The sequence below is a fragment of the Cnephaeus nilssonii genome (genome assembly GCF_951640355.1).
Source record: "Cnephaeus nilssonii genome assembly, chromosome: 9".
Classification (NCBI taxonomy): Eukaryota; Metazoa; Chordata; class Mammalia; order Chiroptera; family Vespertilionidae; genus Cnephaeus; species Cnephaeus nilssonii.
Window position 1 is genome coordinate 56,372,129 of NC_137080.1, and position 26,356 is coordinate 56,398,484.

The 26,356-nt window shown below is 38.0% G+C and overlaps 1 protein-coding gene across 5 annotated transcripts in view; it reads right to left on the bottom strand.

Moving 5' to 3' along the window:
- Positions 1-26,356, bottom strand: part of DOP1A (DOP1 leucine zipper like protein A) — a 104,171-nt gene that overhangs the window by 31,567 nt on the left and 46,248 nt on the right. For 4 of the 5 annotated variants that reach the window (XM_079779877.1, XM_079779876.1, XM_079779874.1 and 1 more), the window contains exons 12-20: positions 25,834-25,953; positions 22,636-22,747; positions 21,704-21,937; positions 10,712-11,333; positions 9,575-9,849; positions 8,281-8,433; positions 5,556-5,656; positions 3,919-4,175; positions 339-2,328 (exon numbers count right to left, since the gene is read on the bottom strand). In XM_079779877.1, the coding sequence (XP_079636003.1) occupies positions 339-2,328; positions 3,919-4,175; positions 5,556-5,656; positions 8,281-8,433; positions 9,575-9,849; positions 10,712-11,333; positions 21,704-21,937; positions 22,636-22,747; positions 25,834-25,953 (3,864 nt within the window). The remainder of the gene's footprint in view (positions 1-338; positions 2,329-3,918; positions 4,176-5,555; positions 5,657-8,280; positions 8,434-9,574; positions 9,850-10,711; positions 11,334-21,703; positions 21,938-22,635; positions 22,748-25,833; positions 25,954-26,356) is intronic. The other variant, XM_079779878.1, reaches the window with a different exon arrangement.

A 26,356-nucleotide genomic window follows, 5' to 3' on the forward strand; every position in this document is an offset into this window, starting at 1 on the left:
AATTTAGTGTGAAATTAATTTGCCCTTAGATAACATTCAGATAAAACTAGGGAAACCCTTTTCTGGGCTATTACTTTTGCCAGCTCAGAGAAGAATGGAATTAATTTCAGCCCTTAGGAGGAAAAGGCCTGTTTAAACATTCCTTATCTTTTCCAATCTTCATTGTTTAATTATTATTCCTCAAGCTGAATTTTCTTCTTTGTGAAAATAACTTACTATTTGTAACCTACCTAGTGATACCCACTAATTTACTCAAATTCTGACTGACATTCTGTATGACTAAGCAGTTATATATGTGATGAATGTCAATTAAAACCAAGTTAAAAATCAACTCTTACCTACTATCAGATAATCCTGTTTCATATTTGTACTGCTGAATTAGATTATCTAAATTTCTGCAAAGTTGTAGTGTCACAGAAACAACCACTCTCTGTAGAACTTTTCCCATGTAAGGCAGAGTAGATGTGATTAAACCAATCCATTGTGGGTGCATCTTACAAGCACAGTGTTGATGTAAGGCCCGTATCACTGCACAGAGGAACATGCCTTGGCATGTGATTGGCTGAGCATGCAAATACTGAAGAGAAGTCATGGGCTGATGGGGACTGATGTGTTCCAGATCAGATACAACAAAATCAAAACCTGTTTCATTCTCTTCAGGGACAGTCATTACCCAGTGTTCTAGAACAATGAGTCTCTGAAGAACTTTAAGAAGTTGTGACTGGAGTGTGCTGCCATTGTCAAACTCATCCTCTGAGAAATTGATAAGGCTGTCCTCTGAGAAACCTTCTTCCACAGCAATCACATTCTTACCTGCCTTTTTTTCACTATGCCATTTCTGTGCACTAAAGATAGATGACAGCAAACAGTGAAGAATTACTTTCTGAACTTTGCACTTAGATAACATATCAGAGATAAAACTAGGAAAACCCTTTGCTGAGTTTTCTATTACTTTTGCCAGCTCAGTAAAGAGAAGTGTCAAAATTTCTATGCTCATCATCTGCATGTTTCGATTGCCTATTAAATCTTGTGCAGTGACCTTGACATGAGTTGGGTAATGGCTACGCATGTAATATAAACAGAGGGAAATGAGAATTTCTATGTACATAGAACTCCTGAAGTTATGATTTGAGTCCACTGGAATGTGACTATAAAAGTCTTTGCCCATAACAGAAATCCGGTGTCTGGCCAATAGATTCTGAAGCAGAGATAACTGAGGAGTATACACATTATTTATACTAGTGGTTGAAATGGCATTTACAAAAGCAATAGGGTTAGTTTTCAATATGGCTTTGATGGCAGAAAAAGCATAAAGAGTCCTGGATGAATCATACAACTGGAGATACAGGAGCACATGCTGATAGAGAGGATGGATGTTGAAACTGGGAGATTTCCGTGATCCTGGAGAACCCATGTCACTTTCGATTTCAGAAATGTCTCCCTCTCCACAGCTATACCAGTTCTCTAAATCCAGACCATCACTAAAAAATACACTGGTTTGTTTGAGTTTTTCATTTGAAGTTTTTTTCTTGTCATCATCCTTTTTCTTGGCAAGTTTTACTTTAGGTTTTGCTCCTGGCTGTTTGCCTGACTCCTTAACGATTGTTTCTTTCTCTGGGACTTTTTCTGATAATTTTTCTTTGAAGCTGAACTGAATACTACTGTGACTCCTCTGTCTAGATTTGGTTTCTGTGGAAGCAAGAGAAGAGTCACGGGGAGTCTGTGTGGTTTCGGAAATACAAGGTGAGGAGCTATTTCTGGAGATTCCAGTTGCCACACACTCACGGCCATCTTCTGCAGACACAGAGAGAAACTGAGATCTTTCGTTACTCAGTGAAGTACTCTGACTCTGCTGAGTGGACTGATCTTCACCTTTAATTGGCTCCTCGCCTGGATCCACATCACTGTGCTTTGGGGGCATAGCTTCAATTTCTAACTGAGAAGTAGTTGATGCCGTTTCTGCTTCGAGGCCACTTACAACTTTACATATCAGGTCAAACACTACCTGCTGAACATCATCATCTGGGGAGCTTGTGTTCAGCATCTGAGAGTCCTCTTGGGCATTTACATTTTCAGGATCAACTTCGTAACTCAGGTTGTCCCCAGCAGAGGACTGTGAACATCCAGAGTCAGAACTCTGAAGTATTTCTATCTGTTGGTCTGGAAGATCAAAATCAGATACAATCATTGGAATTGTCTCACTGCTGGTACTTAGAAGGGAAAGTCTGTCACTTAATGGATTAACGGTGAGACTAAAGTTCTCTATTTCATCCACGGTAAGCGGCTTTTCACCATTTCCTTTAGATGCAATGAGTTGTATTTGGCTTACTGGTATATGAAAAAATAGTAAAGAAGGAAAAATTTTAAATAACGAAAATGTAGAAATATACACTGAACTCAAGAATTTTAATCATTAGTTTCAAAACCTACTTATATTTTACTATTAAAAGTCATATTTTATTACTATTTCACACCTTTTAAGTTAGAAAATTATATAGATAACTGTTAACTAGAATTTAATAAACACATTTCAACAATAGAAGGCCTATTATTCAATTGAATTTAACTTAAAACAGAAGAGCACATTTAACACAGATGAAATATAAAAATTTGCCCTCATCCCCAAATAAGAAATCCTTTTTTACTGCAGTTTAAAATTTTAGTGTTCTTTTCCTCCCTGTGTTATGCTAAAGAGAAGTATAAAAATACAACCTCCTTGATTCTGATAAAATTCAAAAAACGTTTAGGAATAATCTAGTATGAGTAATGCCCTAAACCAACAGACAATGAGGGTGAGAAGAAAAAGACAACATTGTTCCCTCTAAGGAGCTTAAAATCAGCGGGGGGGGGGGGGGGGGGGGGATCACCAATACATTAATCTATTGCTATACTTTTTGGAGAGCATACTACATTGATGGAATTCTTTTAGAATGGATGGAATGCTTAGTTGCATATGAATGGTACAAACCAAATGCTATTACTTTCAGGGAAAGCATCATGATACCACAGGTGAGGTCTGAGATTGATTTCAGAGGAGAGGTGAGAATTCAGCAGACAAGCTGGAACTGTGATGGTAGGTAGTGATAATACATAGAAGTTCTGGCAATTAGCAGGGAAGGGCATTTTTTAGAAAATTCAGGGAAATAAGTGGAAAGGAATCTAGAGAAAGGAACAAAGACTCTGTAGAAACACACTAAAAGTGAAATAGCAGGATAGTGTAGTTCCAGCTTGCATCACTTACCAGCAGTGAGCCTTTGAGATAGCACAGCCTTCTAAGAACCAGCTCCCTGCTCAGTATAATTACTTTTTTATTGCTGACCTCATAGGGTTGTTGAGACACAAATTAAGTGAGAATCTTCTGTCCCTTTCATATAATAAATTAATCTAATCCTGTGTTATAAAAGGCTTCACCCAACAGTTTGTAGAGTGTAATAATAGTGTTTACCACTTAAAATATGCCAGTCACTACACTAAACATGTCATAAATATGACTTGAGAAATGGGTTGATTCCCATTTTACAGATGAGGAAAATGACTCATGAAATATAAATATGCACTATAAGCTTACTATGCATTCCTAGTGAAGTATCTGCAGAACCTTGTAGGACTAGGATTGCAAAATAAAACTAAAGGTATTTCCATCAAAACTGAAGGATGTCTCTGACCAATGCTGTGCTGATGACTCCCTGAAAGAAGAGTCAAGTGATAAGAGATCCAACTCCTCTAAGAGGGTCACTGACGAAGCACACACAGACATGGCCCACATGAGCACTGCTAGTGAATGCAGAGGGGAGAAAATAAGCCCATTCAAAAAATCTCACATTCAATTCTCTTGTCAATCACTGTTGTGTTCAACTCTCACTTTATTTTAAAAACTTAACTCTAAATAGAGCTGTTCTACTTGCATGTGATATTCACCATTGCTACATGCAAAATTTTCCATGAAATGCTTGTCACTTTCTTCTCCAGTATAACAAGCCTTATTCCAGTAACGTTCTGCTTGAACACGCTGCACTGAAACCCTCTGAGTTTTGGGATGAAGCAGGAGCAATAGCAATGGCTCCAGAACTCTTGCAATATCATGTCTTTGTAGAACTTGGTTTAGCCAGGCTTGTCCCACAGAGCTGGTAGAACCATCGATACTGTTAAGGCTATCTAACATGATGAACAGTGACCTACAATAAACACAAATAAGTAAAGATCAAAATACCTACTTTTACTGTGACACTCTTAACTTTTCTAAAATTAACATTATGAGTAGTGTTTCTTATTTTGAATTAACCATTTTAAACTAGTCATACTTCAGGATAACTTTGACCACAGCATTTTAATAATCTTAATCTCACAGTGTCAGTAGGTACAATAAGGAGAAAACAGTCTTTTGCCCTTTTGTAGGTACTTGGGTTCCTGAAATTTCACAAGCATACATTATTCTTAAGATAAATAGTAAAGAAAAAAAAAACAACCTTATAAAATTAGTCTTGTTTTAGCAACATATTCCTGTCACCAAATACTGAACCCTCTTCCAATTCAAGTCAATGTTACCTCTACGCTGGTCCATGCTCCTCTGTTCCCATTCTCTTTATGAATCAAAACTATGCACTTAATTCAAGGCATGAGGGATGGTTGGATCAGAATACCCATGATTCAAATCTGGGCCATTCATTTGATCTTATGTGTGCTCTTGGGCAAGTCACAACTTCTCTGGGCCTTCACTGCCTCACTTGTACGATGAGGAAACATGGTCGTCAAATTAGAGATGGTATTTGTAAAGTTTCTAGGCCTAGGGCCTACTTCCTTATAGAAGTTCAATAGCAGATCATTTAAAGATGGTGATGCTAATTGAAAAGCACCAGTTGACATAACATTCAGTAGAGCAGACATGTGATCTGAGCTGGGCTTTAAACATAGATTTGTGGCCACCTCTAAGAAACCTGCTGGTGAGACTGCTATCTTATGCCAATATACAAATCTACTTGTAAGTGGCATCTACTTGGAAGTCAATGCAAATCTCCTATTTCAGGAATGAGTTATCTAAATAGGCTAGCCAAATTTCAGAACCACTCTCAGGCACCTATAGGTTCTTTGAATCCAAGAAAGGGATGTCAGTATTTTAGCTTTAGATTTTAATAAATACCAGTTCAGGCAAAAGATTGAGAATAACTGCTAGAGAAACACTTATACAATGTACTGTTTATATGTTATGTTACTGAATGTGATTACAGATTCAAGAAGGCTGTCTCTACTGCTGCAATCTTGATACCTGGAATGGCACCTACCACATTATTGGGACTTGATAAACAGTCATCCAATAAATGAGGGACACTGGGTGCTCCAGAGCAAAAAAGGGCAAATCTGGCAGATAAGTGAAATCTGGTAGATACATGAAAATGCCATGAATTTTAATGTAGCTTAGATTTTTAACAATAATTTATAAGTTCTATTTATAATACGTGTACATTGCTATTGCCTACCCCTGCCAAACTAACAAAGGAGTCAACGAAAGAGACATTAAGATATCTGAAGATAAAATCTGAACATAAAATGCAACCAACCTGTCAAAAGAACGTGCAAAAGATGAAGACTTATTTATATGGAGGTCCCTTGTTAGATGCCAAAGAACTGCAAACTTTGCATGCGCCTCCATCTTTATTTTCTGGGGAGGAATATAAGAGATTACATTATTTTACTTTCCTTTGAAGATATTAAGCTATTTTAGTAAAAATCAAAGGAGCTATTTAAGAGTTATGGTCAATGTTCATGATACTCCAAAACACTGCAATAAACTTTATTTTTTCATGGAAGTAGAAACATAGAAAATACCTAAATAAATAAAAAATATTAAACATAAAGGATCACCTTATGCTGCCTGATAAATATTCAATTCAGAGAGGTAATCAGTTTACTAGGTTATTGTAAGGAAAAGTGTTGATAATGTGCATGCCTCATGATATTCTCAGTATGGGAAGCACTTTCCCCCTCATTTTGATATAAATACTTAGTAGATAAAATTGATTTTATTGTACTATATGATTTACTTTTGCTCCCAGAAATTATATATTAATCACAAATGAATTTATCACTTACAAAGCTGATTTGATTAAAAAATTTAAACACCTAAAACATTATTTCTACAAGAAAAATATTACACTATTTTTGGGATTATTTGAATAAGATTTAAGTGTTCAGATAATAATGGATAGAACAATGTGAAAATAAATTATTTAGAAAGACCAGCATTTGGTATTAGATAATGAACATGTATTAATGTAAATCAAGTAGAAATTGTGATATTATTAAAATGTTTATAGTCTTTCTCTAGCTCTTGTAGAATCCTTCAAGTAAAAGCCCCCCCAAAACCAGGAACAGCAACTATTTAAGTTGCTTGAGAATTACTTGCTTTTTCTGTGAGCATAATAAATGCTTTTCCTATAAACCCTGTGTTTGTACATCAACCAATACAAACATATATAAAAAAAAAGTAAATAATTACAGGTACTTTAACTTTTTAAATGGCTGTGTAGTATCCTTATTCAGGACTTAGTATTTCTTTACAAATGAAATGTTACACAAGTAAACAGGTATGTAATTTGTCCTAAATATATGTAATGTAATGTAAAACAAAATTTAATTAAAATATAAGGCTTTATTTAAAACTAGAGTCCCAGTGCACGAATTTCGGGGGGGGGAGGGGGATCCCTCAGCCCAGCCTGCACCCTCTCCAATCTGGGACCCCTCGGGGGAATGTCTGACTGCCGGTTGGGATCAGGCTAAACCAGCAGTCGGACATCCCTCTCACAATCCAGGACTGCTGGCTCCTAACAACTCGCCTGCTTGCCTACCTGCCTGATCGCCCCTAACCACTTCTGCCTGCCAGCCTGATCACCCTTTAACTGCTCCCCTGCCGGCCTGATTGACGCCTAACTGCTCTCCTGCCAACATGATTGACACCTAACTGGCTGCCCTTCCGGCCCGATCGCCCCCAACTGCCCTCTCCTGCAGGCGTGGTCGCCCTCAACTGCCCTACCCTGCCAGCCATCTTGTGACAATGTGGGGGCGGCCATCTTGTGACAACATGGGGTGGCCACCTTGTGGTGACGTGGGGTGGCCATCTTGTGACGACGTGGGGGCAGCCATCTTGTGATGCAAGGGCGTGAGGGTCAATTTGCATATTGCCTCTTTATTATATAGGATTTTATTTCTGAACAGTTTTGTAAGAATGTTGCAGCTAAAATAGAATTTTAACATTTTTCCTGGGAATAAACTTTCCATTCTTTTTCATTTACTTCTCCATTTGCCACTTCCCTACCCTGCCAAATGTTTCGTTTACTCAACATAATGCCTTTTTGTTTTAATCATGTTTCTTGTTGTTATTTTTTTAAAATATATTTTTATTCATTTCAGAGAGGAAAGGAGAGGGAGAGATAGAAACATCAATGATGGGAGAGAATCACTGATCAGCTGCCTCCTGTACGTCCCCTACTGGGGATAGGGCAGGCATGTGCCCTTGACCAGAATTGAACCTGGGACCCTTCAGTCCACAGGCCAAACCAGCTAGAGCAACACAATGCCTTTTTGAGTATGACCCATTCAAACTCACTAGAATTGAGACTTTATTCAATTAGGGCAATCCACTTCTAAAAGCTATTTAAGAAAATCTTGAGTTTATATTACAGAGCAGGTGCAGGAAGACCACATACTTCATTAAGTTACCTGGAAGAGATCAATTAGAATGTGTTCCAACTTCCTCTCAAGCTCACTCGTAACTCAGACATCTTTACTCTAACTGACTTATGTGTCACTTCCTATACATTAGAATACAAAATCCTTATTTTGGATATGTAATGTAATGAAAATAATACAACCTCACATATTAGCATTATATAGCTGATAAATGTAACTGACACCTATTATTTAATTTCCCATGTATTAATGTATCCATCAGTACCACAACTAAGGCCACTGAGACCTCTTGAAATGAATCTAGATCTTGGACCAGCAAAAACCTTAATCATCACTACCTATAACTGGTGTCCTGAACCAAGAAATAAACCCAGTATTTGATTTTGAGTTACTTTGATTTTTCATATTACTGATGTTTTTGTAAAGAACTTTTCTCTAAAAAGAATAGAACCTTTATTTTAAAGACATTAAAACCACTCTGAACAAACCTCTATTTTCTCTTATTCAGATACTAGCTGCAATCATTTTCCTAAGGTTTCCCAACTTTACATTTGGTATAATAGGAATGGGGAGTGGACACAGGATAAGAGAAGTCACCTTGTCTTTATGAGTTAACTGCTGGCTTATCACATCCTCACAGATGCTGGAAGAAGGAACCAAGTTATGTAACTGGTAGAACAGCTCCACACTCTTTTGGTGGTGCTGAGGGGTGCTGTCTCCCAGCTGGTCCCATAGTGTAAAAGCTACATGCTGTAGAAAAAGAGGTAAAGGTAACAGTATTATAAAACCATGAATGTAAACTCATTAACAAACTTCCTACTGGTACATACAAGTCAGACGGCCAGAACTTGAAGGTCTTTAATACTCATTATATGACACTGGGATAGGATTTAAAAGTGTACCTTCCACCTGCCTACTGTCATTCAGCCCCTTAGAACCTTTGATGATAATCCTTTAATATTATTTATTTTAAACATCAGACATGTAAGCACTTTCTGCAGAGCCAAAGTAAGTCCCCATTTCACTATTTTAATGACATTTAGTAAAATGATGCTAGAATACATTATCCTTAAGAGGGCACAACTCCCACATTGAATACTTAATATTTATAGGGATATGTTGCAAAATGAAATAGCCCAAATATCCAAACTACTTAAGGCATATAAAGTAGATCATCTGTATTTCAGAGTTCTAGGTATGCATTAACACAGCACTTGCTCTATGACAGCGTTAAAAAAAAAAGTATAATTATCAGGGTTTATCACCACAACCTTATAGAAATCAACTTTAATCCAGCAGCAGGAGCTATCTGGAGTGGCACAATGACTTGAAAGCAGATAAAGAAATGTTTAAATTTTTTATGTATAAAAATCTGCTTAAGATGTAAAACAATGCAAATATACTTGATGTTCTTTCTATGTAGAGAATATCATTCGTACTGTTGCAGAAATTAGAGACTACATTTTTCCTAAATGTCATCATACACCACAGATGAGAAGCAAACAATATAAAGTCAGAAAAACTTTTCCTAGGAGTTTTGAAGAGTTAAGTTGTACAAAGCAAAAGTGCCACAACCACTTCATCTGGAAATAAGTTTTACTCTATAGAGCTTTCCTTTTTCTTTTTTTATTTTAGCTGAAATTATTTCCTCCATGGATTTAGTACTTTAATAATTGCCTTTTATTTACCTTAATTCTCCCCTCATCCTTATCTTTTTTCTCCACACAAAAGTGGGAACAAGATGGGCAAAGCAGTACACATCAAGTGTGGTATCTTTTTCTATATAGTATGATATTAAGGTGTTAAATTAAGCCTGATTATCATCTTTAAAATCTTTGCCATGCAAACTAGGTCAAGTATCATCTTAGTCATGTTTGTATTTAAAATTTACCTTAAAAAATTCAGTCTTCTCAGCTATGTACTTCAGATTGCCCGGAGTGAGGGGAGGTCTAATAACCACAGCTACTCTTCCCTGGTTTGGACTTAAGGGTTGCACAGGTTCCACACTATTGATGTTTTCCCCAGTGACCATGACCACAGACTGAGTCAGTCCCACCAGGTCCATGACTAGTGAGATAGCGACACTCTGCACACTGAAATCACTTGCTTGGTTGCATGCATTCATTAGAGTCTGGAGCCACAGTGGAGGCTGCACATGCTCACAGTCTGAAACAAAAGATGGAAGCCAACACAGTTCATCACACTAAACCTTCATACATACTCTAACTCCCCAGTTAATTTAAAATAACAAAACTTACTACCTTTAGGCCTTGATCTGTTAACAAAACCAATGGCTTCTCAACTAGACTAGAAAATACAGCAGTAACAAGACTCTCATAAACTTGTTTTTCATATGTACTTTTTTTAAAAAATATTTTTTATTGATTTTTTTACAGAGAGGAAGGGAGAGGGATAGAGAGCTAGAAACGTCGATGAGAGAGAAACATCGACCAGCTGCCTCCTGCACACCCCCTACCAGGGATGTGCCCGCAAACCAAGGTACATGCCCTTGACCGGAATCGAACCTGGGACCTTCCAGTCCGCAGGCCGACGCTCTATCCACTGAGCCAAACCAGTTTCGGCTATATGTACTTTTCTTATGCCAAGTTATACAATCTGTTTTCCTGTACTAAGATTATGTATTAGTCAAACATTATGTAGTAATCACTGACCTGTGTGTTTATACAAAAATTTACATAAAGGTAAATACATATACTAGTCATAATAAAGAAAACCAGTGAGAAAAACAACAGTGGATCTAAATATTAGATTCATTTTCTCCAAAGAATGGAGTTAATTTCCTTCTTAGTTTCTATTCACTTGCAAGAAAACTGTACAAGACTTCAAAATCACAAACTTTTCCGACATAATCTTCCCACAATATTTCATTAAAAAATATCTACAAATTTAAAAACGCCTTAAAAATTAACTGTCAAAACAAATCTCAGTTTTAATATCTGAGTGCTCCTGGGTTAAAACAAATAGCATGCCATAGAAAATATTTGAATATGAAAATAAACTATCTTACCAGTCTCTGACTGTTCCGAATGTAACTCTGAGGTATGGTTCCCGTCTGCAATGTAAACTGGAAAACTTGAGCACTCCAGGAAGAGCTGGCAGGCAGCAAGGAAGGCAGAAAGGTATTCTTTTGAAGTTTTCTGTTTACTTATATTTCTGTCTTTTACATCTCCATGTGAATCCCTGTCCCATTTTGAAGTGTCTCCTTGCTCTCGGCTGAGATCCCCATGATGCTCTGTAGCCAAAGCTTGTGAGAAAGAGTTACTCTGAACAATGTAGAGGTTGATAAGTCTAGTGAGAAACTGCTGGACATACTCCAAGCAGCACTGCATTGCAGTCTTTTGGACTGTCTTCCCACCTCGGGTGGCTGTCCCCTGAGTGACTAGGGAGGCAGGCTGGATGATGGTTTCTTCAGATCCCACAGTGGAAGCCGTTTCTGTCTCAGAGGATGTGCTACCAATTGGGATGGCAGCTGCTCCCTGCCCCTCACTCAGTTCTCTGTCAATGTCGTCAGTTCGGTCTGCTTGATACTGTATAAACTCAGTGAATCCACTCTCTGATGACTGACTACTTGGTGGATTTTCTCCATCTTCAAACACTTCAGTAGGATTTTCTAGAGAAACTGAGGATACCTGATAGAGATGCAAAAGAACTGCTTAGTAGCTAAATGTATATATTAGAAATTAAAAATTAGAAATGACCATGTTTGGAAAAAAATCAATTTTAGATTCCTATTCACAACTTTATATATTCAGTTAAATCTTAAAATACTTTCTACAATTGATTTATATGTCTATGATAATCAATAGGAAATATGGAAATGGTTTTAATGAATGTATCAATTTGTCATTCAGTAAATATTTTTCACTTTATGCATAGCATAAAGTTATGTTCATGGGGGCAAAATATGTGAATATACAAATTTCTAAGATTCATATCCTTTTTTTTCAAAAGACTAAGAACTTATTCAATCTACTTCATGAAAACACTTTCCTAATCTCTAAATAATATAATTTTCCTAATGTCTAAACAATGTAAGGAATAAGAATTAGAAATAAAATCTAGTAGGTCATCTGTTCAGGACCACTTGAGTGTGAAATTTGTCTGAAAAGTATAAAGTACTATTTAAATGTTTGCTATTAACATTCTTACATTCTTTCAGTGAATAGTTACTGAACGTACATTATGTGCTAAGACACTGTATTGGGTACTAGGAATTAAAGGAATAGTTTATAATCTAGAGGACAAGATAGGAAACAATTAATTAAAATATAAGTTAAAAGTTGAAGCAGCTACTGCAGTAAAGCGGGAATGGGTAGACCGTTCCCTTCCTATGATAAGACTAGTACAAATCATTATGCATATTTTCTGGCCTAGTGTAAGTAAACCAAAGTCTCAGCATGAGTTCTCTGGGAGATTGTGCCAGAGCATCATTTGAATTTGAATAAGATCGCTAAAGATAAGTACTAAATGCTCTGCTGCCACAAAGTGGGGCCTCACCCAATGTTCTTTGCTTCAGTGAATCATACCACCATTCATCAACCCAGGAAGGCAGAAACCTGGGGGGGTGGGGGTTCTTGGAACCTTGTCCACCTCTCCTCCACACTTCTTTTACATCCACTTCAGTATAGTGGTTAAGGGTGCTGGCCATTAGTCAGCTCAGGCTCTGCCACTTACTAACTTGGGAAGTTCTTTAACTTCAAACCTTGGTCTCCTAATTTGTATAAATGACATGACAATAATTCCTACATTTTACAGTTGTTATGACAATTAAGTAAGACAGGATATATATATATATATATATATATATATATATATATATATAGATATAGATATAGATATAGATATAGATATAGATATAGATATAGATATAGATATAGATATAGATATAGATATATATAGTACCTGGCATAATACCTGACACTTAATAGACATTCAATAAATGTTAGTAATTACTCATTACCCTTACTGAACCATTACTAGCTCTTACTGATTTTTCCTCCTATATATGGCTAATCCATCCATTTCTGTCTTAACTCCCCCATCCTATCACATTACCACCACCTCTCACCAGCACTACTGCAGGTCTCCCCACACCCATTTTTGTTTCTAGATACATACTCCACACTGCAGCCAGAGTAATTTTTCTAATACACAAATCTGATTATGCCACTTGCCTTTTTCCCTTGAGTGTGTTCCTAAGAGTAAAAGCCTTAGTACAGTGAATTAGCTCTGTAAGACCTGGCTCCTGCCTACCTCAAGAGCTGGATCTCCCACACACTGTCTGCAATGAGCTCCTGTCTGCCTAAGCAAATGTTCTTTCCTCTAGCAAATGTTCTCTTTTTTCTACCTCACTCATACCCTAAATTACTTTGGGGTTTCACTCAATCCTTTCTCAAGAAAGCCTTCTTGACCCCCAATCTAGATCAGATCTATATTTCTACCACTCATATTTTCCTTCATTCATCACAACTGTAATTAAGTTTGTAATTATTTGTTTAATGTCTGTCTCCTAGAAAGAAAGGGTAGAGTGGGCAGAGACTGTGCCTAGTTCAATCTCTGGATACCCAGCATTAGTGAATGAATGAAGACAGGCTATATTCCCTATTTCAAAGATAAGAAAACTGAGGCTCAGGGAAGTTAAAAGATAAATAAAACAACAAAAACAACAACAACAAACTTGCCCTAGTCGGTTGCTCAGTGAATAGAGCATCGGCCCACAGACTGAAGGGTCCCGGGATCGATTAGATTCTGGTCAAGAGCAGGTACCTTGGTTGCAGGCTTGATCCCCAACCCTGGTACATGTGAGTGTGTCTCTCTCACATCGATGTTTCTCTCTCTGTGTCTCTCCCTGTCCCTTTCACTCTCTCTAAAAATCACTGGAAAAATATCCTCAGGTGAGGATTAACAACAACAAAAATAACCCCCAAAAAACTTGCCCAAGGTTATAACAAATAAATTTATTAGTAGAAGAGCTCAATTAGGTGATCCTAATCTTCATAGCTCTTTTCACCATATCTTATCACTTTATTTGTAACAGTATGAGAAATTTTCATATTATAATGCCAAAGTTAGAGATGGCTATCATAATGACCTTATCAATTTCTTTCCTTTGAAAGGTTAACAATCATCTAAAATCTTGTATTAATACATTTTTAAAAAGAAGTATTATTTAAATGGTATTATTGTCATTAGCTTTAGTGTAAAGTCATTTCTGTATTGATCTTTTTTAAAGATCATAGAACAATGGATATTAAATTACTAGAATTCAAGCTACAAAATTCAATTAAACTTGCATACATTTATAATATTTAGTTGTATGGTCTATATTAGGCTTCAGATTATTTTATAATAAAATGTCTTTCTAAAAATAGAAAGAAATAATATGTGATGGAAATTTGGATATAGAGAGCCAATACACTGATTTAAAAAAATATGTACTAAAAGCATAGAGACAAAATTAGACTTATAATTTTTTTAAAGAACCATTCCTTCACTTACACTTTTAAAAATTACAGAAAATACCCTCAGCTTTCAAATATGATCAATATTCAGACATCTCAGTGAAGATAATACTATTGTGCCTCAGTAAAAAGTAGGAAAGAAGATATAAGCCCTGGGAACATAGAAGAAAACCAGAGACAGAGGTGGTGGTGGGGAGCAATAGGAAGGGAATAGGGGAGAGAGAGGCAGAGACAGAGAGAGGAGCATATGCTAAGGTTAATGAACCATTATATATTTTTTTAAAGTATATTATTTAATTGTATTTCATTACTAAAAATCGATGTTCCCAATACCTTACCTTTAATCATCAATAAGTGCCTCCAGATATTTTCTACACAGTAAATATTCATATATTTTAATATGCTGAGAGAATGTTCAGATCCTTTCCCTACTCTCACTAATCTCATTTAAATAAAAAGCAAAGCTTCAAAAGCAGTTAATACTTATTTTAGTTTTATTTCTAAGATCCAAGAGGCATACATTAAGGAAAAACAACAAACAAAATGAATTTCCCAACAATAGAATCATATTAAACAGAATGTCACATATAAATAAGCAGGTAGGAAGGAAAGTCAGAGACCGGTTTTAATTTATGTAGGATAATTCTGGATATATTTAAATTGATTGAGGGTTAGTAATGATCATTTCATATATGAAGATTGATATATTTAGTAGGACCAAGAAAAGTTTTAGGATTATTAGGTGATAAGAAAAATTGTATGAAATCGTCCCGATAATATATTTTTTCCTGGCTGAACAACAATAAAAAAGCAACTGAAAAAAAAACACCAAAAAAAAAACAAGGGCAACTCCACAAATCCTGGATTTAGGTAACAAACATTGTATGCCAGAAATTTTTAAATCTTTATTGTAAGATAGTGCCACTGTAACTATATAATTTCATTAATATTTTCGTTAATTTTTGCTACAAATATTTTAATATTATAAACTTGAAAGCTTTTGAATTACTGATTTTGCCATAGATGTTTTGCAGGAGTTTAAGTATGTTACTAGTGCCAGATTAAAATCATTATAATTCTATTCAATGTCATAGAGTAAGCATTATGAATCTAGAAGAGATTCTGTATTTCAAGAAGAGCATGTAAAAAACCTAGTGTATACATATGAAAAGGACCAGTAAAGTTTAGATTATAAACATGTGGCTACTGAGCACTTGTAATGTAGCTGATCTGACAGAGGCACTAAATTTTTTTATTTCAAGTGTTTTTGAAAAAAAATTAGAATTCGAACAAAGATGTGCTAAAGTGCAAAATACAATGAAACTCTGAAAACAGTGTAAAAAAGAATGTAAAATATCTAATGTTTATATTACATCAATTTTATGATTACATGTTGAAATCATAATAAATTATCTAGAAAGGCCTAAATAAAATATAATTAAAATTATTTTTTCCTGTTTCTTTTTACTATTTTAAAAGTGACTACCAGAGTCCTGGTCAGTTGGGTTCAGAGGTTTGAGCATCGGCATTGGCCCGCAGACCAAAGTGTCTCAGGTTTGATTCCCAGTCAAGGGCATGTGCCTTTGCTTACAGGTTTAATCCCTGGCCCTGGTCAGGGATCATGGGGGAAGCAACCAATCAATATGTGTCTTTCACACCAATGTTTCTTTCTCTTTCTCTTTCCTCCTCCTCTCTTCCTTCCACTCACTAAGAAAAAATCAATGGAAAAAATATCCTCGAGTGAGGATGAAAAAAATCCCATCTAATAAAATTGCAATATGCAAATTAACCATCACTCCACTACATAAGCCACGCCCACCAGCCAAGCCACGCCCACCAGCCAAGCCACGCCCACCAGCCAATCAGGGTGAGTATGCAAATTAACCCCAATCCAAGATGGCTACAGCCACAGAGAGCAAGGTTTCCCAGGTAACAGAGCAAGCCAAGCTTTCCATAGCCGTTGCAGGCCTAAGCCTCCACTCAAGCTACAAAGTTTCAATTATAGAAGGTAAACAAATTCAAACAAATGGCAGCAGAATGAAGCTTGAGAGAGCAGGCCAGGGTTGCCGGCGGCAACAGGGGAAGCAAAGCTTTCTGCACACCCTGGCCGGTCTCACCCGCTTAAGGCTACAAAGTTTCAGTTGTAGAAGGTGAATTAACTGCCACAGAAATGGCTGCCACCCCAGAAATGGCTGCCGCCCCAGGCTACAAAGTTTCAATTGTAGAAGGTAAATAAATTCCAGATACCAGGGCCTCCCCTTGGGTTGCCAGGAGGCGTGGCCAGCCTGCAAACCACCACAGGCCCCTCGCTCAGGCCGCCCCACGCCCCAAGGGAACCCCACCCTGATCCGGGACGCCCTTCAGGGCAAACCAGCTGGCCCCCACCCATGCACCAGGCCTCTATCCTATCTAATAAAAGAGTAATATACAGATTGACCATCACTCCAACACACAATATAGCTGCCCCCATGTGGTCAAAGATCCTGCCCCCATGTGGACACAAGATGGCCACTACAAGATGGCCAGCAGGAGAGGGCAGTTGGGAGGCACCGGCCTGCAAGGGAGGGCAGTTGTGAGGGACCAGGCCTACAAGGGAGGGCAGTTGAGAGGGACCAGGCTTGCAAGGGAGGGCAGTTGGAGGTGATCAACCCTGCAGGAGAGGGCAGTTAGGGGTGACCAGGCTGGCAGAGGAGGGAAGTTGGGGTCAAACAGGCTGGCAGGGGAGCAGTTAAGTATCAACCAGGCTGGCAGCGGAGTGGTTAGGGGGTGATCAGGCTGGCAGGCAGAAGCGGTTAGGGGCAATCAGGAAGGCAGGCAGGCAAGCAGTTGGGAGCCAGCAGTCCTGGATTGTGAGAGGGATGTCCGACTGCCCGTTTAGGCCCGATCCCACCAGGATCGGGCCTAAACGGGCAGTCGGACATCCCTCCAGGAGTCCCAGATTGGAGAGGGTACAGGCTGGGCTGAGGGACAACCCCCCGCCGTGCACGAATTTCGTGCACCGGGCTTCTAGTAAATAAATAAAAGTGGCTACCAGAAATTTTAAAATTACATATGTTGCTGGCATTATATTTCTATTGAAAAGTGCTGATATAAACAGTTAAATTGCATTAGAGCCAAAGCCTACATAATGGTCTACTGCCATACATTTAGATCTATGCAAGATTCACTAAATCATTTGGTATATGACTTTACTCAGATATTGTTCTGCTTTGAAGAAATAAACAGTTGACCCTTGAACAACATAGGGAGAGGGGAGATGTCAACCCCCTGCCCTATAAACAGTTGAAATACATGTATAATTTTTGCCTCCCCCCAAAACTTAACTACTACTAGTAATAGCCTACTGTTGACAGGAAACCTTACAGATAACAGAAACAAGTCTATTAACACATAGTTTGTATGTTATATGTATTATATACTGTGTTCTTACAATAAAGTAAGCTAGAGAAAAGAAAATGTTAAGAAATCATAAGAAAAATGCATATACAGTATTGTACTGTATTTTTAAAAATATATTTTTATTGATTTCAGAGAGAAAAGGAGAGGGAAAGACAGACAGAAACATCAATAATGAGAGAAAATCATTGATCGGCCATCTCCTGCATGCCCCACACTGGGACCGAGCCTACACCTGGGCATACACAGGGAATCGAACAATGACCTCCTCCTTCATAGGTAGAAGCTCAACCACTGAGCCACGCCGGCTGAGCTATACTGTATTTTTGGATAGTGTAAGTTTGCACCATCTGTCAATACCTACATCAACATTATCGTATATAACGCAACACATTGTAGATCTTATAGATATTAATAACATTAGACATCAAAAATGAAAAACTAATGTGAAGAAGAAATTCATAATTATCTACTGGTATAATTCATACATTGATAACAAAGCAGCATCAATACCACTGCTTTATGATAGCTTAGAGTAATCGATATGATTGCTTCATGGTAGCCTAGCCTATATACTAATGAATAAATCACTATAAAATTTTATGGCATACAGTATTACAGTCATATTCATAATACAGAAATGGAAATATTGTTACATTTTAAAAATAAAACCACTTACCTCTGATGATTGGCTGATAAGCAGTTTCTTCAATTATAGGAAAGGAGCATAATGTAAGTAATGTAATTGTTTGAAAGCAAACTTATAAAACAGTAAGAGAACATATTATTAATTTTATTAAATATTATTCACCTTATGCCTATGTAAGAATAAGCTATCCACTTTCATACAAGTCATCACACAAGGTTATCATACAGTTGTTGTACAGTTATTAGATTTTCACATGAAGACACATACACAATAGATAAGTTTATAAACTGCATGACATGATGATTAGTTACTATTCATTAAATGGACATGGAACATCATAAATGTCTTCATCCTCGTCTTCACAGTGAGTAGGCTTAGGAGGAGGAAGGAGAGAGGTTGGTCTTGCTGTTTCAGGTGTGGCAGAGGCAGAAGAGGTGGAAAGGGTGGAAGGGATGGAAGGAGAGGCAGGGAGGTTGGTAAAACTTTAAAGAAATACATTGTAATTTCTGACCTTTTCCTTTTCATTTCTCTAAAAATGTTTCCATATGGTACCAATCCTTTCATCGTGTGCTTTATTTAGTTTTAAGCACCTGTATCATAGAAGGGCCTGTATCATAAAAGAAGTCAAGTGGAGTCTTAAATAAGTGGAACCCTTGTGCCACACCATCTAATGTTAATTTGTTTTCTGGCACTGCTTCTTCTACCTCCTTCTCCTCCTTGTCTGGCATTGGTAGTCCAGAGCACTCATCTCCATCAAGTTATCTTCCGTCAATTCCTCTGGTGTGGTGTCTATTTGTTCTTGAATTTCTCCAAGGTCCATATGTTGAAACCCTTCAAATCCGCCCCCCCCCCCCCCCCCCTTTTGCCATATTCACAATATCTTTCATGATTTCCTTGATTGACTGTCTTAAATCCTGTGAAGTCACTCACAACATCAGGGAACAGTTTTCTCCAGCAGAAATTTACTGTTTCAGGCTTGATGGCCTTCACAGCTTTTTATTTAACAACGATGTCATCTTCAATGGTGTAATGACATTCATGATGTTCTATCAAGGTTCTCTTCTCTTCCATAGCACTGACCATTCTTCCCATAGAGTACCCTGTGTAATGGCCTTAAAGGTCCTTATGATCTCCTGACCTAGAGGCTGAATTGGAGACATTGTGTTTGAGGGCACTAGACACTTCCAGGCTTTTGATATTGAATGGATGGGGTTCTGGGTAGTCAGAGGCACTGTCCAATATCAAACAAACTACTAGTAAAAGGTAGCCCCTTACTGGCAAGGTAAAGGACAAAGCAGCGATAGAACCAATGCAGAGAAAGGTTTCTTGTTTTTCAAGTCTTCTTATTGTACAGCGAAAAGACCGGCAGCTGGTGTTTATCTTCCTCCTTGAAGGCTCAGGTTTCAGCAGCTTTATAGACAAGGGCAGTCCTGATCATAAACCTGACTGTATTTGCACAGAGTAATGTTAGCCTATCCCTTCCTGCCTTAATGCCCTGGTGTTCACATCTCTTCCTCAGTAATAAATGTCCTTTGGAGGTGTATTTCCCCAGAATAGGGCACTTTCGTCTGCATTAAAAACCTGTTAGGCAGGTATCCTTTCTCCTCCATGATTTTCTTAATAGCCTCTAACAGTGATGGGCAACCTTTTGAGCTTGGTGTGTCAAACTTCGCCAAAAAACTGAGCATAACTCGGGTAGCGTGTCACTTTGAGGAAAAAACATTATTTTGCAAATGTTTCATCCTCGGCATGCAGCCGCCTCAGCGGCCGCGTGTCATCAGAAATGGCTACGCGTGTCAGTGCTGACACGCGTGTCACAGGTTCACCATCACTGCTCTAGGATCTCATCTGTTGCCTCTTGGTTGGCAGAAACTGCTTCAGCTGTTATGTTGACATTTTTAAACCAAACCTCTTTCTAAAATTATTCTCCAGCTTCATGGAAGGACCTGGAGAGTATTATGCTAAGCAAAATAAGCCAGTCAGAGAAAGATTAAGTATCACATGTTCTCACTTATATGTCATATCTAATGAACAAAATAGATCCAGAGACATAGAAGCATGGAACAGACTGTCGAATCTCAGAGGAAAAGCAAGGATAGATGGGTGGGTGGGAAGAGATCAACCAAAGAACTTGTATGCATATGTTCATAATCCATGGATTCAGACCATAGGGTGGTAAAGGCCTGGGTTTGGGAGGCAGGCTAGAAGGGGTCAATGAAGTAAAAAGGGGACATATGTAATATTTTCAACAATAAGGATTTAAAATAATAAATAAAATTATTCTCCAGCTTTAGAGCCTTCACCTTCCTTTCACTTTAATTTGTCACATAATGACTTCACTTTTTCTTGATTTGTATTAGATTCCAGAGGTATGCCTTTCTTATAGCAATCTTGCACCCACATAAAAGCTGAATTTTCAACAAGAGTTAAGATATTTGCAAGGTTTTTGCTCCTGCTGGCACAGGTATAGTGGCTGCTTCACAAATTTCCTTTTTTCTAACAATGGTCTTAATGCTGGATTCATTTATTTTGAAATGGCAGGCAACCACAGCTGCAGATCTCAATCTACAAAACATATCAAGCAAGTCAATTTTGTCTTGTAATGTCATGACTTTCCTCTGCTTCTTGGGAGCACTTCCAGTATCACCAGTGGCATTTTCTATGGGTCTCATGGTGTTATTCAAGGCTAATGGTATTGCACTAAACATGGTAAAAGATACGCAAGCACTATGAGATCACTTTTTTACTTCAATATGCAATTTACTGGAGACAAACTGCTTACACAGAGATATTAGATGATTAGCGTCACAGAGCGTTTTAAGTGGATACTTGTAACACTTGCGCTCACTGCAAGAGCAACAAGATGTGGCTAGGAAATTATTACAGTATACAGTATGTAATAGAATTAATTTTATCACTTATGCTTATTTTCGTGTTTTTTAAATTCTCACCTGAGGATATTTTTTCCATTGATTTCTAGAGAGAGTGGAAGGAAGTGAGGAGGGGGGGAAAGGGAGGGAGAGGAAGGGAGGGAGGGAGGGAGGGAAGAAGGGAGGGAGGGGGAGAGGAAGAGAGAGATGAGAGACACATCTATTGGCTGCCTCTTGTACATGACCGGCAACTGGGGATGGAACCCACAACCTGGGTATGTTTCCTGACCAGGAATCAAACATGCCACCTTTGGTGTATGGGATGATGCTCCAACCTGAGCCACACTGGCCAGGCCATTTGAGAGTAAGTATTGATAAATTTTAACTTTTTAATAATAGATGTATATATTTTATGCATTCATGACGTATCTAACTTTTGCCTAATTTTGTAATTTCTAAGCTACAGGTTCATCTGTGAGTTTTTTCAAATTGTTGCAGATCTCCCAAAATTTTATATTTATTGAAAAAAATCTGTGTATAAGTGTACCCTACACAGTTCAAACCCATATTATTTAAGGATCAACTGTAACTGGTCTAATAGCAAAATTAACAACTAACATTACCTTTTTGTCTTCCCATTCTTTGACTGAGTTGTTCTGCCCACTTGGAAACTGTAAAACACCTCCAGTGCTGGCAGCTAACAGTGGAGGCTGAACTTTGCTAAGGATCTTTGAGCAGAGCCTGAGTGAATCTGTGAGTTCAGACAAGTGCAATGTCTGGAGATGGCTTGTCAGGGCAGAAATCATCCTGAGCAGCAACTGGGGCAAGTGTTCTGTCTGGATTTCAATATAAGTCTCCTGAAAATAAAAATGAAGTGACAAAAGTTTAAATATGTAATCCAAAGTTATATTATTTCATTGATTTTTAATCTATATAAAAAAGAAAATATTTTTTACTCATCTGTAATATTTTATATGTATCATGCTCTTAATTAACATTGTATAATCATTTCATTATTAATGATAAAAAATTTATATTCCCAAATTCTCAATTTAAGTATTTCAAAGCATATATGATAAAACAATCCCCATTTTATTTGCTACATTACTGAAATTATAACAAAAGTGAATACAATACAAACAGGCTGAATGTCATACCTGACACAGCACCCTCATACTTCTAGTAGGCTTCAAAATGAGAAAGCAAAGAATTTAGAAGAGAAAAAGGGAAAAGATTCCCAAAAGTTGTCATTTAATAGACTCATTAATGAATATAAATACATCATCATCAGACTATTTTACACTAAACATTTAAGATTTCAATAACATGCAATTATGAAGTATATTCCATGTATTATATAAGACTTGTTCATGTATCATATATATGTGTTACAAGACAAAACACTTGGAAAATTTGACGAAAAAAAGCTAAGCCAAAAGGGAAAAAAATAATATTAAAGATAAAATTTATTTGAAGATAAGGTTTGTCTTCAACATGAAATATCTAAACTATATTAGTAAGATTTCCTCAATATTTTTTACCAAAGTCACCTTACCAAAGAAACTATATCCAACAAAAAATCCACCAGGAGGCAGAAATTGGTCAGCTGTAACTCAGGTGACTCACTATCTCCAGGCCCAGTCTGAAGTCTGGCATGCATTGTCCTCCTAAAGGCACAAAATTCACTTTATCAAGTATACTATCAAGTGAAATGAATATGTGACAACATCATTTTTTTTTTATTTTATGAGGGTCAATTCAGCAGTGGGACACACACAGTAGCATTCTTATGATGAAGTATATTCCCAGGAAACCACTGTACCTCTATGTGGAAAATTCCCAGAGCAAGACTCCTAGGTTTAGCCTCTCTTTATAACTCCTATCCTGTATTTCCAAGTGTTCTGGATGGATCTCACTTTTCGGGACTTATTTCCTATTGTTCCCACTACAGATTTCATCCCCTAGTTAAAAAGAATTATTTGTTGCTTTATTTCTCATTTCAGGGCCTTTGTTGATACACACTTGTCCACCTGGACTTTCACCCTCCCTCAACCTCATTCTCTCATACACAGAATGCATCTGTCCTTCAAGATTTTTTTAAAAAATATATTTTATTGATTTTTTACAGAGAGAAAGGGAGAGGGATAGAGAGCTAGAAACATCGATGAGAGAGAAACATCGACCAGCTGCCTCCTGCACAACCCCCTACCGGGGATGTGCCCACAACCAAGGTACATGCCCTTGACCGGAATCAAACCTGGGACCTTTCAGTCCGCAGACCGATGCTCTATCCACTGAGCCAAACCGGTTTCGGCTGTCCTTCAAGATTTAAGATCAAATGTTACCTCCTCCAGGAAGCCTCTTCTGATCCAAGCAGTAGAGATCATTACTCCAACATTCACACAAATAATATTAATCCTATATGACCATCTACTGCCTTACACTCAAGGCAGTAGATGGTCATATAGGATTAATATTATTAATTAATAGGGCTGTACCATATTCTTCTTCAAGCGAAGAAGAATATGATACAGCCCTAACCAGCAAGAAATATAAACATATCCTACCTAATAAAAGAGTAATATGCAAATTGACCACACCTTCGCTATGCCCAAGCCACGCCCACTAGCCAAGCTACCCCCACCAGCCAATCAGGGCAAATATGCAAATCACTCCAACCAAGATGGCAGTTAATTTGCATATCAAGACAGCGTAGAAAGAAGCCAAGAGCTGCAGAAGGGAGCAAAGCTGCCAAGAAGCAAGCAAGCGGGGCGGAGGAGAAGGGAGGAGAGAAGGCGGGGCTGGGGGAGAAGGGAGGAGAGCAGGAGGGGCGGGGTAGAGTGCAGCAGGAAGCCCTATTGCAGGAATCTTCTTGCAACGGGAACGCTAGTAGATAAATAAATGTAATAATGTGACAGTATAGGAAAAGTTGATTCTGATGAGAGACTTGAGGGAGTCATAAGTGACCTCTATATAGGACAATACCAGATGGGCAAAGACAAAAAATATGTTTTAAGAAATAGCATAAGTGCAGCATGCAAGTTAATGTATGTGCAGGGACCAGTCCAAGTTACCTAAAAAAAGGATGGATGTGTATGTTTGTAAATGAGAAATGAAGGCCAGGTGGCAAAAAGACACTCATAATTCCTTGGCATTCCTATCACATTTTAATCTCTCTACTAAGGCATTTGTAAGTTTTAATTTAATACTAGGAATATGTATGTGTATGTCTTACTTGTTCTTATACAAAGTCTTTGAAGACAGGGACTAGATATGCCTAGCTTAATGCTTTTCAACTAGGTGCTCAGTATCTGAATCAGTAAATGTACAATTAATGTATCACATCAGCATTTATAGTTTCAAAGACTTCTAATCCCAAATTCATACAGGCTTATTTTGTGACTATCCTATATAATAAAAGGCTAATATGCAAATGAACCAAACGGCAGAATAACCAGTTGCTATGATGCACACTGACCACCAGGGGACAGACACTCAATGCAGGAGCTGCCCCCTGGTGGTCAGTGCACTCCTACAGGGGGAGTGCCGCTCAGCCAGAAGCCGGGCTCATGGCTGGCAGGTGCAGCAGTGGTGGTGGGAGCCTCTCCCGCCTCTGTGGCAGTGCTCAGTATATCCGACTGCTGACAGGCCTAAACTGTCAGTCAGACATCTCCCAAGGGCTCCTGGACTGCAAGAGGGTGCAGACTGAGCTGAGGGATCACCCCCCCCACCACCACTGAGTGCACAAATTTCGTGCACTGGGCCTCTAGTATGCTCCTAAGGCTTGAGAGGTTAATCTGGTTCTGAGAGAATTTGAACTACATTTCAGACAGAGATTCTACTTGGGTTCACTAGTGTTCTTGGGTTTTCACCAAGAGCATTTTTTAAACTTTATGCCCTAGGGGGTGACAGGTTTTTATTACTCAACTAGAGGCCCAGTGCATGATTTAATCATGCACCTGGTGCACCAGCTGGCTGTCTGTCCGCTGGTGCCCCAGGCCTTCCGAAAGCCTCCGGCGCGGCGGAGGCTTTCGAAAGGCCTTGCGCCGGCGCAGACAGACAGACAGCTCCCCCGCTTTGGCTTTTGATCGCGGGGGAGCCGGCTGGCTGTCTGTCCGCCGGTGCACCAGACCTTCCGAAAGCCTCCGGCGCAGCCATGACACAGACGCTGAGCTCCGCGAGCTCAGCATCCTGCTGGCCCAATCAGCTACCCCGGCCACCCTGAGTCCCGCCCCCTGCGCCTCCTGCTGGCCCAATCGTGGGCGTAGCGGAGTGATGGTAATTTACATATTACCATTTTATTATGTAGGATAGTGACAATATAGCTGGTTCTATGGCTTTAAAAAACACAAATGTGACACTAAGGAATTTTCTGTTATTCAATGTGGGAATCATTTTGGGAATGTGTTCTAAGGCAGCAACCACAAATATGCTATTTTCTCTACAGCAAAAAACAAACTGGATTAGTATAGATTGGAGAGGGAAAATTTTTCATGTATGCTGGTGACTGAATAACTTACCTCTGAACTATTCAATTCTAAGATTATATAATCAATAATTCTATATTCTAGAATAACAAGGTAGAGTCAGATTATGGCTATTTAAAAAAATATATATATATAATAGTTGTAAATAGTAGTGGTAAAATGTACAAAAAAATCTTTTCATTAGATTGAAGAACTTAAAAAACAAACAAACAAAGGCTGGCTTTGAATGCTATTAAATTAAAATGAAAGAAAACAGTTTAACATACCTACAACATTCTTCAAACCAACGTGCCACATAATCCCACATATAATAAGGCTCAAAGGAATTAAAGAGAAGGTTGGCAGTTTTAATCAGCTCTGCTGTTTTCTTATTTTCCCTTAATTTACTAAAAAAGGAAAAGAAAAACTAATAAATATTAGCATTTATATTTTTCAAATATAAATTTTAGTACAATGTTGTTAGGGTGTACATATTCCTAGGCAGTTGTTAGAACACCTGCACGTAAGAAAATTGGAACATATAATTTTTATCTACTGCCACTTTATTATTACATTCTAAGTAATTATTTTTCTAAATCTGAGTTTTCATAACTCAACTGTATGATCAAAGATAAAAAATTAGGCTTGCATAAGAAAAAACAGCTGCCCTTCCAGCAAAAGGACAGGAAATTTTTTTGAACTATTTTGAGTATCTGACTCTTAATTTGGCATTAAATTACCTTGTTTACCTTGGCCTATATAAATTGAGTAGTGATTTGATTTTGACAGCCTTGATTCTGAAGTAACTTT